At 45.4% G+C, this 17,208-nt stretch overlaps 1 protein-coding gene across 3 annotated transcripts in view; it reads left to right on the forward strand.

Annotated features, from left to right (window-relative positions):
• WNT10A (Wnt family member 10A) overlaps positions 1–17,208 on the forward strand; it is a 149,910-nt gene that overhangs the window by 42,594 nt on the left and 90,108 nt on the right. For all 3 annotated transcript variants that reach the window (XM_085650059.1, XM_085650057.1, XM_085650058.1), the window contains exon 2: positions 5,910–6,172. In XM_085650059.1, the coding sequence (XP_085506185.1) occupies positions 6,022–6,172 (151 nt within the window). In that variant the 5' untranslated portion in view covers positions 5,910–6,021. The remainder of the gene's footprint in view (positions 1–5,909; positions 6,173–17,208) is intronic.

A 17,208-nucleotide genomic window follows, 5' to 3' on the forward strand; every position in this document is an offset into this window, starting at 1 on the left:
CCTGGAGAGTGACTGCCTTTTACTGATATTACTCAAGATAGCTACTAAGGTGTGTAAAATTTGCTAAGTTGGATTTTACCAAATTTGAAAAATAGCCAGTGGAAGGTCTCACAAAAGACTGGTTTTATGTGGCCCTCTTCTTTTGTCAAAGAAAATTCAGCAAACTAAACAAAAATTGGAGAATTGACTCCATAGGTGCAGTTTTGTGAAGGGGACAACTTCACAAAGTTGAAAAGTTTGTCAACTTTGCAAAACTTGATGGGTGAAATTATAATGGTGCATACACTTAACCACATGCCGTAAAAGTCTAATCTCTCTAAGAAATCATCAATCAACAATATTTAAAAACTTAAATTAATCTGGTTTAGATGGATCTACTTTTATGGTCTTGTAGGTACAATTCAACAAAAAATATATATATATTTCTCCCACCCTTTGTGATTACCCCGTCCCTAGCCTATATTTTCACCTCGGTTATCTTTGTCTTACTCTCCTTTCTGGTCTAGTTTTAGTTTTAACAATGGAAGACAAAAGATTCAACAGATAGCAGAGAATACTAGATGTACGGTTAAAAAGTGCATTTCTAGTTGAATATATCACTGATTTTTTATGAGTCTTATATTTTGATTAATAATGTAAGTAATACACTGCTACGTCAATCTTCAAATAAAAAAAAACGGTCCGTGAAGAAACAACTAAATTGCTAAAGACGTTCTGTGTCCGCAAAGTAGAGTATTGTCTGTCAGTGAACTTCGAGAAGTTGTATGATGAACAATCTGCTAAGGGAAAAAGATTGATATCTAAGAGCCAGGCTTATCCAACCCCTAAACTCTTATTCAATACTTCAAACTTGGTAGCCACCACCAGTGGCAGCCGGCATGGCTCGTGAGTGGAGAGACGGGGCGGGCACGGGAAGGGGGGATAGAGCGTAAGGGGTCACACAGGGGGGAATGCGCAATAAAAAAATAGACGTTTCATGCCGCCGGTTCCCGCGTCTCTGCTTCTGCTCTCCTCTTGGAACTCGAGGAACAGGAAGCACAGCCAGGTCTCACTGACCAATCAAAATTGTGCAATGCAGCGTTGTGCTTGCAGCCTGCATGGAGAACGGGGAAATAAAGGGCGCATGACTATTGTGGACGGCCGAGAGGGCTGACCAAAGAGTCATGTGCACCTAGGAGTGGGAAAAACACTCCTCCCCTGCTCCGAGAGCAGAGCAGCCCCGCCCACCTGACGCCCACAAACGAGCACAAGCATAAAATGATAATAACTCAAAGTAATTATCTTTTTATGTTTCTACTTCATACTGTTCAAAAGCAGTGGGGCGACGCTTCTCCATCAGAGCGGAGGAGCCGCCAATGGCCACTTCGAGGACAGGAACAGGCTGCAAATGGCCATGGTGTTGGCAGCAGTCCTGCCCATGAGAAGATCTATCTGTGAAGAATGGGACACGCTCTGTGTGGCTTACCCCGCACTTGTAATTATATTACTCAGTGTTCCCTTTTATTTTGTTTTTAATATCATTATGTTTCATATCTTGATATATCTTTGCAATAGGGTAGGGCAGTATACATTGCCCTATAACAATGTCAAAATAATTTAAAACACAAGACGTAAATAGAAGTTCACAAATCCATATTTATCACATTTTTATGGCTGCTCTTGGCTTTCCCTAGTGCAAAAAAATAACCTTTTTCTTCCTTTTTTCACAAAAGGAAGAACAGAGAGTGCAATATCTGCATTCTTAGAAAATCGAAGAAAACGTTTTAGCATGTTTACTCATACAGTATAACTGACCTTCTGACAATGCAGAATTTATTGTCTGCAGAATAAAGTTCCCAAAAAATATAAAAAATGTTGCTGGAAACAATGGCAAATAACGCCTAGACTGCCATGTGGGTTTTTCATTTGCTTTTTACTCTCAGCAAAGTGATCAATGTCTAGAAATGCAATCAATCAGGAGTTTGTATTGTGCGGCTACTCACCCGTGAGGGTCTCAAGGTGCTGGGGGGGGCTTCTGATCCGTCTGGGTGTGGAGGTTCAGTCGAACAATAAATTCGGAGTCTACATAAGCAAAAATGGTGCCTGTGAAGTTTTGCGAAGGTGCAAGAATTGCACACCTTCTAACATCTTTGTTGTGGGTAAAAAAATTCTGCAGAGCTTTTTTTTAGGGGAAAATGTCCGTATAAAATATTTGGTTTTGCAAGGTTTTTTCTCCTCCTAAAATTATTCTTTGAAATGTTTTTAGCTCCTATTTAAAACGCACACATAGGTGGGGGTGGGGGTGGGGGGAGGGTTATGTGTGTGTGTGTGTATAATAGGAACATATATATTCTTATTATGAATAAGCTACAATAAATCAGAACGTTGGAAAAACCTAGCTTAGCTTTTTCAAATGTCATCCCATAGACAGACTAACCGGCGTTTATGGAACAGGGCTCATCTTTTCGTTGTTTGGGAATTATATGAAATTATAGGAGAACCCACAGGTTAGAAAATGCAAGTCATCTTACTGGAAGCTTTTTACGGTGTGTCTGTGTGGTTATCTAAAAACGTAGAGTGGATCTGCCACTCATGTGCATGTGCTGTGCTCCCGGCTCTGTATGCTAATGAGAAAGAGAGTGGTTCTGGGTAGAGTTAGTCTCACAGGTTACTCTGCGTGCATGTGCTTGGGTTTAGTTGCACGCTACAGTACGTGCCCCCAGAACCCCTTCAGAGTGTTCAATACTAATGGAAGGAAATACAAGGATACACATTTTTTTTTTTTAATATAATGACCCGACTTCACCCTACGATTGTTGGGGAAAATGCGGTTATGAGCTTTCACAGATTTGGAATCTCATATTTGCATTATATAAATGACAAAATATTCTAAAGAACTGGGGCAAACTTTGCCGTAAAGCGTTTTCGTGGGTGAGTTCTCATTTTAGTAGAATTCTCCTACAAACAATGGGTTATGTTCAGCTGTGCTCTGTTATCTTTTCGTAATATTAGTTTATTGTGTATTGTGAGGCTCGCTTTCTGCCATGAGCATCAGCTGTTTTTTTTGAGTCCTGGTACCTGCCAAACTTGACTTTGCGGGCCCATTAATGAATGTAGTCTGATTTGCTGATTTCTGTGTCAAGCAAAAAAACGGCATTATTGTGTATTTATAGACCCAATATTCTTCATTAACTTTGTACATTTGCCTAAGTGGGTGCAGTTTTAAAATAAGTGTTCCAAAGTTGGGAGACGTGTGCCAAGATGGCAGAGAGTTAGTCTACGGATAAACATAGGGCCTCATTTACGGCAAAGTGAAAGAGCAGAAATGCAGCGTATTTAAGCAACAGGGGGCATTCCTGTCCTTTCTGCCTGCGCTAGCGCCGTATCGGCAGCCTAGCGCCAAGGTAGGCAAGGGCGCCTTCGTTGCATGCAGGATTGTTTATGTACACATTCTGGTTTTTTCCTCTTTCCATGTCTGCTGCAGCGATGGATGACTCCCTGAATCAAACGTAGCTCATCCTCTTTTATACCGTTACAACTCTCTGAATCAAACATAGCTCATCCTCTTTTATATACCGTTACGACTCTCTGAATCAAACATAGCTCATCCTCTTTTATACCGTTACAACTCTCTGAATCAAACATAGCTCATCCTCTTTTATATACCGTTACGACTCTCTGAATCAAACATAGCTCATCCTCTTTTATACCGATACAACTCTCTGAATCAAACATAGCTCATCCTCTTTTATACAGTTACAACTCGCTGAATCAAACATAGCTCATCCTCTTTTATATACCGTTACGACTCTCTGAATCAAACATAGCTCATCCTCTTTTATACCGATACAACTCTCTGAATCAAACATAGCTCATCCTCTTTTATACCGTTACGACTCTCTGAATCAAACAGAGCTCATCCTCTTTTATACCGTTACGACTCAATGAATCAAACATAGCTCATCCTCTTTTATACCGTTACGACTCTCTGAATCAAACATAGCTCATCCTCTTTTATACCGTTACAACTCTCTGAATCAAACATAGCTCATCCTCTTTTATACCGTTACGACTCTCTGAATCAAACATAGCTTATCCTCTTTTATACCGTTACGACTCTCTGAATCAAACATAGCTTATCCTCTTTTATATACCGTTACGACTCTCTGAATCAAACATAGCTCATCCTCTTTTATACCGTTACAACTCTCTGAATCAGACATAGCTCATCCTCTTTTATACCGTTACAACTCTCTGAATCAAACATAGCTCATCCTCTTTTATACCGTTACGACTCTCTGAATCAAACATAGCTCATCCTCTTTTATATACCGTTACAACTCTCTGAATCAGACATAGCTCATCCTCTTTTATATACCGTTACGACTCTCTGAATCAAACATAGCTCATCCTCTTTTATACCGTTATGACTCTCTGAATCAAACACAGCTCATCCTCTTTCATATACCGTTACGACTCTCTGAATCAAACATAGCTCATCCTCTTTTATACCGTTATGACTCTCTGAATCAAACACAGCTCATCCTCTTTTATATACCGTTACAACTCTCTGAATCAAACATAGCTCATCCTCTTTTATATACCGTTACGACTCTCTGAATCAAACATAGCTCATCCTCTTTTATACCGTTATGACTCTCTGAATCAAACACAGCTCATCCTCTTTTATACTGTTACAACTCTCTGAATCAAACATAGCTTATCCTCTTTTATACCGTTACGACTCTCTGAATCAAACATAGCTCATCCTCTTTTATACACCGTTACGACTCTCTGAATCAAACATAGCTCATCCTCTTTTATACCGTTACAACTCTCTGAATCAAACATAGCTTATCCTCTTTTATACCATTACGACTCTCTGAATCAAACATAGCTCATCCTCTTTTATACCGTTACAACTCTCTGAATCAAACATAGCTTATCCTCTTTTATACCGTTACGACTCTCTGAATCAAACATAGCTCATCCTCTTTTATATACCATTACGACTCTCTGAATCAAACATAGCTCATCCTCTTTTATACCGTTACAACTCTCTGAATCAAACATAGCTCATCCTCTTTTATATACCGTTACGACTCTCTGAATCAAACATAGCTCATCCTCTTTTATACCGTTACAACTCTCTGAATCAAACATAGCTCATCCTCTTTTATACCGTTACAACTCTCTGAAACAAACATAGCTCATCCTCTTTTATATTCCGTTACGACTCTCTGAATCAAACATAGCTCATCCTTTTTTATACCGTTACGACTCTCTGAATCAAACATAGCTCATCCTCTTTTATACCGTTACAGTGAAGGACGGGGGAGGGATAGGCCAGCAGGAGCTCACGCTGTGGTGGAAGCCTGTCATCTGTGGAAGCAGAGTCTTCAATCCTAGTCTTCCTGGTAGTATTTATTAATTTATCCTGGGTTTTTTGTTTTGTAAAGTGCTAGGCCAACCAAAGGAACCTCCACAGCGCTAGAAGAGGAGGGTGCTCTTACTTCATCATACATTAACACTCACTCACTTTCACACAGTCCTTCGCTAATGCTCCCAACTATACTCACTCACACAAAGTCCCTCACTAAATGCCCTCCCTTATATGCTTACTCTCACATAGTCCCTCACTAATACCCCTTCCTATGCTCTCTCACACAAAGTCCCTCACTAATACTCACTCAACCATTCATTCAATCAAACCATATACTGCTCTTTCTGGAAAGGCTTTCAGTGAATTTCATGCCTTGACCCCCAACCCCATGCGGGGACTGGGTGCTAGCACTCCTTGTTGCATGCCTCGACCCCCAACCCCATGCGGGGGGACATAGTGCTAGCATTCCTTGTTGTCTTGGGATTAAATGGAAAAGGCCGACTCAATAGATTCATATTTTGTCGTCTTTGTCTTGTTTCCTTTTTAGATTGCTCTGCAACGAGATTTTGGGTTTAAAGATCCCGACTGACCCTGTGCTGAACGCAAACACTGTCTGCCTGACCCTGCCCGGCCTGACGCGGCGGCAGCTGGAGGTCTGCATGAGGAATCCTGACGTCACGGCCTCTGCCATTCAGGGAATTCAGATTGGCATTCATGAGTGCCAACACCAGTTCAAGGAGCACCGGTGGAACTGCTCCAGCCTGGAGACCAAGAACAAGATCCCCTACGAGAGCGTGGTCTTCAGCCGAGGTGAGTCGGGCAGGCACCAGCCGAGGGGCATCAGGCAACCTGCAGGGATGCAGGGCGGGCGGGAGACCAATACACATGCAGGGCGGTCCAGGGACCAACACGCCTGAAGGCTGTGCCAGAGACAAAAAGGGCAGAAGAGTGTGCCATGGACCAACAAGGCAGAACAGCATGCCGGGGACCAGCAGGGGTGCAGGGTGGCCGAGAGACCTATACGCATGCAGGGCGGTACAGGGACCCACACACATGCAGGGCGGGCAAGAAATCTATATGCATGCAGGGCAGTCCAGAGACCAGTATGGCAGAACAGCATGCCGGGGACCAGCAGGGATGCAGGGCGGGCGAGAGACCTATACACATGCAGGGCGGGCAAGAGACCTATACGCATACAGGGCAGGCGAGAGACCTATATGCATGTAGGGCGGTCCAGGGACCAACAGGCCTGAAGGTTGCACCAGCAACCAAGAGGGCAGGAGAGTGTGCCAGGGACCAATGGGGCAGAACAGCATGCCAGGGTCCAGCAGGAATGCAGGACAGGAGAGAGACCTATACACATGAAGGGCGAGCAAGAGACCCACACATGTCAGGGGCCTGCAGTTTTGTAGGGTTTGCCAAGAGTCAACAGGACATGTCAGGGACCAATAGGGTCAATCAAGGACCAATGGGGCTACAAGGAGCATCAGGGACTAACAGAGTTGCAGAGTGGGTCAAGCTCCAATAGGCCTGCAGGGGTTTTCAAGGATCAGAAGGACACCCCAAGGACCAATAGGGCTCATCAAGGACCAAAGGGGCTACAAGGTGCATCAGGGACCTCCAGAGCTGCAGGGCATGTCAGAAGCCAACACTTTTGAGGGTTTGTTAAGGGGAAACAGGACATGCCAGGGACCAATAGGGCACAGCAAGGACCAAAGGGGCTGCATGGTGCATCAGGAACCAACAGGACTCCAGGATGCTAAAGGGACCCACTGGCCTGCAGGCACTGCCAGGGATAACCAGGACATGGCACAGACCGATTGGGCTGCAAGGCATCCTGTTGACCAGCAGTGCTGCTGTGTGGGCACAGGCCAACAGAAAGTTTGTGGGCGACCAGTAAGGCATGTCAGGGTTCAGCAGTGCATTAAGGTGCACCAGGGACACATAGGGTAGTGGGGAAAGACTGGACCCAGAAATGTTAGAGTCATCTCAGGAATCCACAGTGTAGCAGGAGCCAGGAACCGACAAGGTGCAGCAGAGACAAACCATGCTGGGGTGGAGCTTTAGTGTTGCTTGGACATTAAAACGAGACATCTCTACTAGTTTAGTGAGAGCCTTCAGAGAGCTGATGTATCACTTTCATGGACGTCTCCAGGGCACACCAATAACTCTTAAGCTATCACCAACTGTTTAAAAGCCTCCCCTCTAACTTTCCCCCAACCTACCTTCAGTCTCCTCGCAGTCTCCATCGCCGTTCTGGTCCTCGAGGGGCCTGGCTTAGAGATGTAAGGCTTTTACTCACGCCTGTCCTCGTGATGAGAACAACAAACACCAATCAATAGTTGGACTGGTCATCTTCTGTGAGGAGTGGACTGTTAATTAAAAGTGACATGTGCAACCAGGTAATCTGAGATCTGGGCACTGTCCCACAAAACAGGTCGTCTGCTATTACAGTCTCCTCTGTCCTGATTGGCAATACTGTTGCTATTCTTTGGCTGGGGTCAAGAGGTATAGGTATCAATGTACCTCGATCTGGACGAGTTTTCCCTCTGCTTTTCAATTGCTAGATCAGGACACCACCTTCTAATGCACCTCTCCCTTGCACTTTGCAATGTGGCACTTGGAGTCTACTTTAACTTTGGAAATATAAGCTCAAAGACCAAGCAGCCAGAGTGCTTTAGACTAAAACATCAGGGCAGGCTGGCGGTGTCTCGCATGACACAGGCTCTCTCTGGAGCCATGACAGCTCTTGCCATGGACCTTCCCGATGAGCTGCATCACCCCTCACTTTGGAATCCAGCACCCTCTCCTCTGAAGCTCTGTTGATGCACTTCAGTCCTACTACTGCTATCACCACCCTGGATCCTCCGCTTGCTCTCTGGAGGTGTCTCAAGCCTGACCATCAGCGCTGCCTGTGCCGTCTCCCGATTATGATACCCCGTTCCACATTGGACTGGTAATCCCAATTTTGGTTTCCATTACATCTGGAATGAGGTGGAGACATTCATATATAATGCACTATACCTTCAAAGCCTTTCTGAGAGCCAGGAGCTAAGTACCCTCCTGCCTATCTACAGCTTGTCTCCTTCCATCACCTGTGGCCCCTAGAACAAACAAAGACGAGCTGCACCCAAGTTCATCAACATGAGTTGTACGGGAACACCGCTTGAGGCCGCTGTAGTGTTTCTGGACCCAAAACTCCAGGTCCAAAAACAATGGACCTGTTTTCCTGGTTGCAGATCCGCATATAAAAAACCAGTTGATGGAAAACAAGGAGCTCCTGTGATCTGAGGCGCTCCCCACCACCTCTAGCATGCCACTCAAACCTCGGCACAAAGACTGCAGAGCCACCCCCAGGAAGCCCTCCCCTTCCCCACCCAACAGCCCTAGAACCCCATCCCCTCTCATTCCCACCTGCTAAAAAGCCTGTGCAAATATCTAACTATCTGGGTTAAACTCCAAGAAATCAGATGAAACTACAGTAAAAGACCTGGTAATTCAGGGTTTGACAAGGTATTACCCCTTTCTTGGAGTATATGTCAAGTCTTGCAAACGCATGGCGAGCTACTGGCCTAGGGTGACCAGATTTTTTTAATCAAAGACAAGGACAGGCTACAGACATAGAAGAAGGACTACAAAATGACAGTAGTAACATAAGGTTACACAAATAAAACATATTGACATAGGACTAGGCAATGACAGTTTCAGACTGCGATACAGACTCCGCTTTTAAATCTAAGAACAATGTACAATATCCATGTTTCCATGGTAATCACACAGTACCAGAAAAGTAAAGATTAATTTTGTGGTCCCAGTGGTGTAGCAAGGGATGAGTGGGGGGGGTCTGTCCGCCCAGTTGGTACGAGTTTTGGGGACAGCGGTCTCCCCGCGCTCTTACATGCGTGTGCCACAGGGCGGCAAATGCAGGAATCACCAGAACCCGTCCCCCCCTCCTTACATGAGGCCGCCGTGGGGCAGCAAACACAGGACCCCGCCAGCACCCACTATACCCCCCTTCTTACATGCGGACGCCGCGGGGCAGCAAACACAGGAATCACCAGAACCTGTCCCCCCCTTCTTAAATGCGGCCGCCGCGGGGCAGCAAACACAGGACTCGCCAGCACCCACTATACCTCCTTCTTACATGCGGACGCTGCGGGGCGGCAAACACAGGAATCACCAGAACCCGTCCCCCCCTCCTTACATGAGGCCGCCGCGGGGCAGCAAACACAGGACCCGCCAGCACCCACTATACCCCCCTTCTTACATGCGGACGCTGCGGGGCGGCAAACACAGGAATCACCAGAACCCGTCCCCCCCTCCTTACATGAGGCCGCCGCGGGGCAGCAAACACAGGACTCGCCAGCACCCACTATACCCCCTTCTTACATGCGGACGCCGCGGCAAACACAGGAATCACCAGAACCTGTCCCCCCCTTCTTACATGTGGCTGCCGTGGGGCAGCAAACACAGGAATCGCCAGCACCCCGTCCCCTGCTCTTACATGCGGCCATGGTGGGCGGCAAAGGCAGGGACCGCCCGTGTATAGCTACGCCACTGTGTGGTCCAGTTAAAACTGCATCTTTTGATAAAGACAAATGGCACCAACATGCTAAGTTGTGGGACTGTGATCCAGAGCAACAGGGAAAGGTTGAGCCGGTGATACACTCTGCTGTGCACACGTGCACGTGCACAAATACATGCACATAACTCAAACACACACCATTCTTTCTTTCTTCTATAATTGTGGCTCTTGCTTTGCATGCAGAAAACACATCTATGTAAACAGGTCACAATAGTTTGATAAACATGCCATGCCACATGTCAAGCTGGGCGGCCACCACCTCTCTCGATCAGAAAGTAAGAAAAGGCATTCGAGGTGCAGGTCAAGGCATGCCCTCCTCCGTATCATGCTGTATGCCAGGGGGTCATTGGAGACAAAGGCATGTGTAACATCTTACATGCAGTGCTGGATTTGGAAAACATGTACTCCAGGAACCCATAAATTGGAGGTCAAGGTGTGGCAGAGGAAGGAATGTGGAGTAATGAGGGGCAGAGCTTGAAAAGCAATACATTTATTATAAAAAATCTGCTGCAAAGAAACTGGCAACAAGGACACATAGGACAGCAAGTCTGTTCTAACTTACTTAATCGGTAACAAAGAAGCTGCATTTTAAAACATCTTACAAAGTTAAGAAACCTGCTGCACAGATCTTTATGTAGCCAGCAATTATGAGGGGATTGTTATGGTGATAAGATAACTCTGGCAGTTAAAGCAGTTCTGGGACAGTTTTGTGTTTTGTCCAATGCCAGTTTTGACTCACAAAGTAGTATAGAGGGTTAATGTGCCTACTGAAAAGCACATTGTGTAACATGCAGATCACAGATTTATATTTTATGTGAATAGGTTTAAGTGGGCTGCTGCTTTTGCACTGGGATCATTTTATTACTTCCAGTTCATAAGTTGCAATTCTTCTAATATAGCACAATGATCCATTAACTGGCATCAAGGAGCTGCATGCAAACTGCAAATCACAGCTTTAGATCCTTATTGTTTCTTCTCAATCTGTTGTTATTCTGAGGTTGCAAAGAAAGGCTACTCTAGGAATTAATACAGTCTTGTAAGTAGAGACCACCTCAATATATCACTGCACGTTTTATATCCTGACTCTTTGTTTCTACTGACAGTTCACTCTTAACATATAGGACCTGATTACGATGTGTGTCAGACGAGCGTCCGACCGGCATCGTGTCAGAATGAAAACCGACTGACTAGTAGTCGGCGGTTCCATCCAGCGAATGGATGTGACCGCCCATGAGTTGGTCAGAAACATCCATTTTCCATTGTGGCATGTGCTGTGGTCGGAAAAGGGCTGCAGCACAACCCGCATTAGAAATTTGGATGTTTGCAAACATCAATGCCCTGTGTGCCAGGCACCATGTGGTGCCTGGCACGTGGGGCATGGATGTCTGAGGGGAACCACAGGTGCCCCCCAGGCCTCATAGCAGAAGACGCGGAGGGACACAGGCCCTGCTAAAGGCCCCCAAAGTCTATTTCCGACAGCCTTTCAATGGAAGTCGGACCGCCATTGAAAGGCTGCCTGAACGGGTGTACTCCGCTCCACTCGTGGAGTTTGTGAAGTTTCCTGCACTCTGCGTTACGCAGAGATCACGAAGTTCCGAAAAACTCAGCTTTGCGTTGCATAGCGTAGTTTTTGTCCTCGCTCGCTTTCGTCAACGTCAAGGTTGGCGACCGCAAGTGAGGAAAATCAACCTCCCGGCGAGATTTTTCCTCATTCACGATTGTCAACACCAAGTTGGCGAGCATGGAAAATCAATATCCAGGCGAGATTTCTCAATGCGGGGGTTCAGGTTTCTCATTGTGAGTGGTCGCGTATGCTCGCGACAGCTTGCGTTGAGAAACTGCCCGTTCGTGTTGAGAAAGTTGCTGCTTGAGTAAAAATCTACTCAATCGGCAGAAAAGGAAAGCAGGGACCGCTTGCACTGTGCATGGTGCTGTTCGCAATGATTGCACAGTGCGGACAAGCATCCAGCACTGTGCAATCACCGCGAACGGCATTTTTCTTTTGTACTCCGCCGCTCGCGCAGCTCTGCGTAGTGCGGCGGAGTTTTTTTTGCACTTCGCGTAGTGCCGGATAGTGCACCTCCGCGAACTACGCCCAGGGTTAATCCCAATCCCTATGACCTGATGATCGGACGGGCTCCTTTCCTCATACTGCCTCCGAACGGCGCGCATCTTAATGCGGTGGTCGGACCGCGGCCCTAGATGTTGGTTGGACCGCAACCACCAGGACGTCGGTTGCGGTCGAACTGACATCATAATGAGGGCCTAAGGGGCATATTATCAACGGACAGCGATAATTATCGCTGGCCGTTCTTAGCGTGAGTATTGTTATCGCCGGCTATCGCTGATAATTATTGCCATGCTCGCGCTGTATTAACAATGCATAGCGCAATGGCGATAATTATTCCAGCGATAGCGTAGTTTTCCATGGAACATCGCTGGTTTTTCTGCGATGTTCAATGGAAAACGACGATAACCTTGCTGATACGACCTTGTGGTCGTATCAGCATAATCCACCTCCATTATAAAGTATAGGTAAGTCGGCATTTTTGCAGACGTTAGTTTTTTTGGGCCTCCTTGTAAATATCGCGATGTGCACATCAGCGATATTTACAAGGTTATTCTGCCCAGTGACGCCCACTTTGCATCTCATTAGAGATGCAAAGGGAGTCGTCGGGTAAAAGGGTGCTAACATGCGCTAATAAATATGTTATTAGGTGCCATTTAAATAATTATTTGTGTTATTACTCTTACAGTTCATGCACATCTCTTAAATAAGGGTGTCGAACAAAGTCAGGCAGTCAGTCAAACATTTTCCCGCAAAGGCCCTTTTGCGTATTGCATATTACCGTATTTTTAAAATCTGCCAGATAATAAGTGCCATTGAATAACATATCAAAGGGCAATGCAATTGTTGCAAAAATAGTAGAACCGGTCTACACTGTCTGAACTTAAACACTTTTAAAAGAAGCAATATAAACTCTCTTCTGGGAATAGCATAAAAAGGGCAAAAGAACACTATGTGTAAATTAGTGTGGAAACACCATCGCATGGACAGGGACCCAGGACTGATAAAGAATGATAATTAGGTGGGTAACCCACCATGAGGGGTAAATAATTATAATGAAGCCTGGTTAAAAATAGTGATGTTGAACGCTCTGGATCAGGGATAAATCGGATTGGAGGCCTTCTTGAATATTCACCAGATTATAAGTAATCACTGATGCTTTATGTTTATCTACCACCCTTCTTTTCGCAGTGGCATTATCCAAAAAACTGTGTTTTAGCTTAACCTTATTGATACTCAAACATGTGTCAGGTGAAACAAATAGATCTGGGAGCCCAGTCTCCTCGCAGGCCGACTTTACATACGCAAACCACATTATATTGCGAGCTGCATGCATTTTCAGACAGTCCTTTAAAACAAGTTTATTCAAAAGTGCACCCTCCCTGGTCCAAATAGAATGCCAAAGAAAAAGTGGTGCTAGTTTTATTCAGTCTGTGATATATCATCATGACAGCATTACAGCAACTTCAGTAGCCCGCTAATAAACTTTAAAAAAAAAAGCATTTTCAGCTTATTGAATAACTTGCGCATCAACCATGCCCCATATTCCAGTTCCATACTTAGCAATCGCCACACATTTGGATGCATAGATATTGAAATTCTCTCCTAAAGCTTTTGAGCCCAATTTTTTACAAAAACTTTGTAAACTAACAATTGACTTTTCGAACATAGCAATCCCATTTAATAACATTGGTTTCCAAAGATATTTACTATCAAAGAGTATACCCAGATAGGAAAAAGAGACTCTCACACACCTTAGTGTTGTTAATAAAATGTGCTAGTCTATTCGTAGGCCTCGCCCCACATAGGGAAAGGTTTACTTTCATGTGCCTGTAGGTTCAACTCCTGCTTAAAAGTAATATAGTTGTCAATTAACCCTTGTAGCACTCTCCCTGTTCTTGCCACTAAAAATGCGTCATCCGTATATAAGAGGATTTTAAGGGGTCGCATTCCTATGTATGGAGTGTCCTCAGCTCTCATTTTTAATAGTTTCCACTCTTTTCTTGTACAGACAGAATAAAAAAAGTAAGGACACACCCTTGTCTAACACCCCTCCTTAACTCAAAAAATGTTGTGCATTCACCATTATTTCCATCCCAAAGACTTGCATTCGTCTCTATGTACAACTGCCTCATAAAATGAACAATACCCTCTTCTACCAAGGGACCTACGTTTAGAATATGAGAAGCAGTCAAATACCGCCGTAGGGTCCATGAAACCTAAAAAAATAGATCCCTTCCCATCAAATGTATATTTACATATAACCATTGGTCTACAGTGCCTAGCCCTTGTGTGAATCCATATTGCATGTCTGTTACAGTATTATTAGAGTTTGTCCAGTCCTCCGGTCTGTACAACAAGATTCATCCCATCATTGTAACCGAGGTGTCAAGGAGGGATACTGGCATCTCATTCTTAGGCATAGACTTCCCACCTTTTCTAAAGATCGGGACAATGACAGAGCTCTTTCAAGCTGAAGGGGTACCAACCTTAGCAATGGTATTAAAAACATTAGAAATCAGAGGGGCCCCCAGGTCCTGGCAATCTAAATAACCATCTACAGGGACCCCATCTGGCCCTGGTGCCTTATCCCTACTACTTTCCCTCAAAGCTCTTTGCACCTCACCTAGTTTGAACACTAAAGGAATAGAGCGCCCCTCCCCTCCCCATGGCTCCACATGTTCTACGTCATCATGCACCATAGTCTGGTGAGAGTAAATATGAGTAAAATGTTCTACCCATTTAGCTTCCTGGATATGGACGTCTGTTGAGGGGTCTGAGGAGTCCCTGAAGTATGGAGTATTTATCATCCTCCAAAATGCTGCACTATCTTTTTGTGTACTGGCTATCTGGAGCACTTCCCACGCTCCCTCCTTAATCTGCTTTTTTTGTCCCCTTGACCGCTTCATTAGATTCTTGTGCCTTCTAATAAGGGCTCCCACTCTGGGCTTAGCACTTAACGCCACGTGTAGTTTTGCAAGGGTTTTAGTGCTGGCCATATCAAACCAGCCCCGGGAATGTAGAGTTACTTTCGGCTTTCACGTGCAAGTGCCTGCCTGATACTAGCCATGATGTCAGAAAAGGCTACACTGATCAGTGGAGTCTCGGCTTCCGGATCCAACAAAGTCAAGTAGCTGCCTCCCAACTCATAGTTTCTCTAAAGTACTTGTGAAATGCTGAGCTGTGTGGCTTTGTTTCCTCCATTACCCATCACTTTGGGGTCTAGATGCTAGCCTCTAGATAACCACCAGGGTCATACTTGTACCAAAGAAGGGCTGATGGCCCTTTAATCGTGCCTTTGTCCCCAGCTGGAAATTAAAACTAGAAAGCACCCTTGCTGTCTGCAGATTGCTGCAGGGAAGGCAGACCGAGGGCAGGCGCTGCTGAAGTGTGTCCTGGTCTCGGAAAATGACATCAGGATAAATTGAGCCTATTTCCCAGATCCAGCTCAGAAATAGCCGCTGGAACCGGGATCTTGCAGGATCTTCCCACGTTCCAACACTGCTTACGTGTCATGCTTATGCTCACCTGACCATTTTATATACTACATTTTCTGAACAGCGTTGGGACACCAGGGCAGAAGTTATAAAGTGGGACTGTCCTGCGCAGTCCGGAACATATGGTCACCCCAACTGGCCAGTCTCATCATAGCCAGCTTTGATATCTCCCCGCAAAGTTTACAGGGAGTTTGTAATGAGTGGGAGAGAAAACAACAGAGATGGAGGCTTCCAAGAAGAACACCTTGAAATTGCAGCAGATATGGAGATCCGTGACCTGGCTGGGCGGGACACGCGGTATCTGCAGTCTGTATCACTGCATCAATTAACACCTTGGTCTTTCTTCAGTTTCCTTTTTTTGGAACATAAAGAGCTGTAAACATGCGCGTGCACGTGCACGCCCACACGCTGTTTTACTATTATTGTACGTTCTTGTCCCTGTTAGCACCGAGACACACCTTGCTCTGGAATATCTCCCCCTAGGCACAATCTCTACTTCTGCCAAGGTGTTTGCTTTTTCATGTGGCGTGGCTCCTCCCACTGCTGCAGGCAGGAACAGTGATCTGCTCTTCCAAAGCATACCTGAAGCAGGTACATCAAGGGATCACGCCAACGCGCAACCTCCTGTCAGTGGAACAGGCAAGGCGTGGAGCGGCGCGAGCGCGCTGACTGCTGCAGGTTCAGAGCAAGGTATCTGCCTGCTCTGGTGCCATAGGGGACTAATGCGTCCAGTGTCGGGCTTGGTGTTTGACCTCATGGTCACAGGTTCAAATCCTGGCAGGTCCACTCAGCCTTTCATCCTTCTGAGATGGATAAAACGAGTACCTTTGGGTAGCAATGAACATCTGTTCTTCAGCGCCAGGATACCCTTCTGTGTGAACGTGTGCTTTACAGATTGACACGTGGTGTTATGGTATCAAAGGCAGCAAGTTGTACCTGATGCATCCACCATTGATGTTTACACATAATTAGCCCTGACTTGTAGAAGAGCTACAGACGTGACATCGCGGCAAGGCCGCTTGCGAACCGACGTATGCTTTAGAAGAGCAATGAGCGAAGTTACCACTTCACCCACAAAGACTGCGAATATAACAAACTTTGACAATAAGTGACGAGTCCAACACATTTTTTTATGCAGATCATTTTGAGGATCTATTTGGGAGAATTATTCCATGAAAAAAGCAGTCCATTCTCTTTGGGTGTGTAAGGTTTTTGCCTTCACCACTGTGTGAACATTCTGTAAAACTTTCCCATCATCGTGAGCACTGCAAAAATAGAGAGAACTATTGAGCAAAGAGGTTTGCCTGAGAAAACGACAGCAAAACGAGTAAGAATTCGTGTCTGCGCAGAATTTGGACCCTCATTAAACTTTGGAAAGTATGCAGGTTTGACAACTTTGCAGATTACATTTCACAGAACTCAGTTTTTTCCGTTTTTGAAACGTATTTTCTGGCAGACTTGTCAGCTGCTATCTAAAACAAAAGAGCAGCATCATGAGGCTGGCAAAGTCTAAATGAATCATGATGTTGGCACGTCATCTTTGCAAATCCCTAAGTTATGGTGCTTCCGGGGGCTTCTCTGTGACTCAGGAAAAGTCCCATCTTTTGCACTGACCGTGGAAACGAGACCCGGACCTGCTAGAGACGAGGAGGTGTAACTGTAAGCAGCTTGACTGATTCTTCCATCAATTCCTGCT

The sequence above is a fragment of the Triturus cristatus genome, chromosome 3_2 (assembly GCF_964204655.1).
Source record: "Triturus cristatus chromosome 3_2, aTriCri1.1, whole genome shotgun sequence".
Taxonomy (NCBI): domain Eukaryota; kingdom Metazoa; phylum Chordata; class Amphibia; order Caudata; family Salamandridae; genus Triturus; species Triturus cristatus.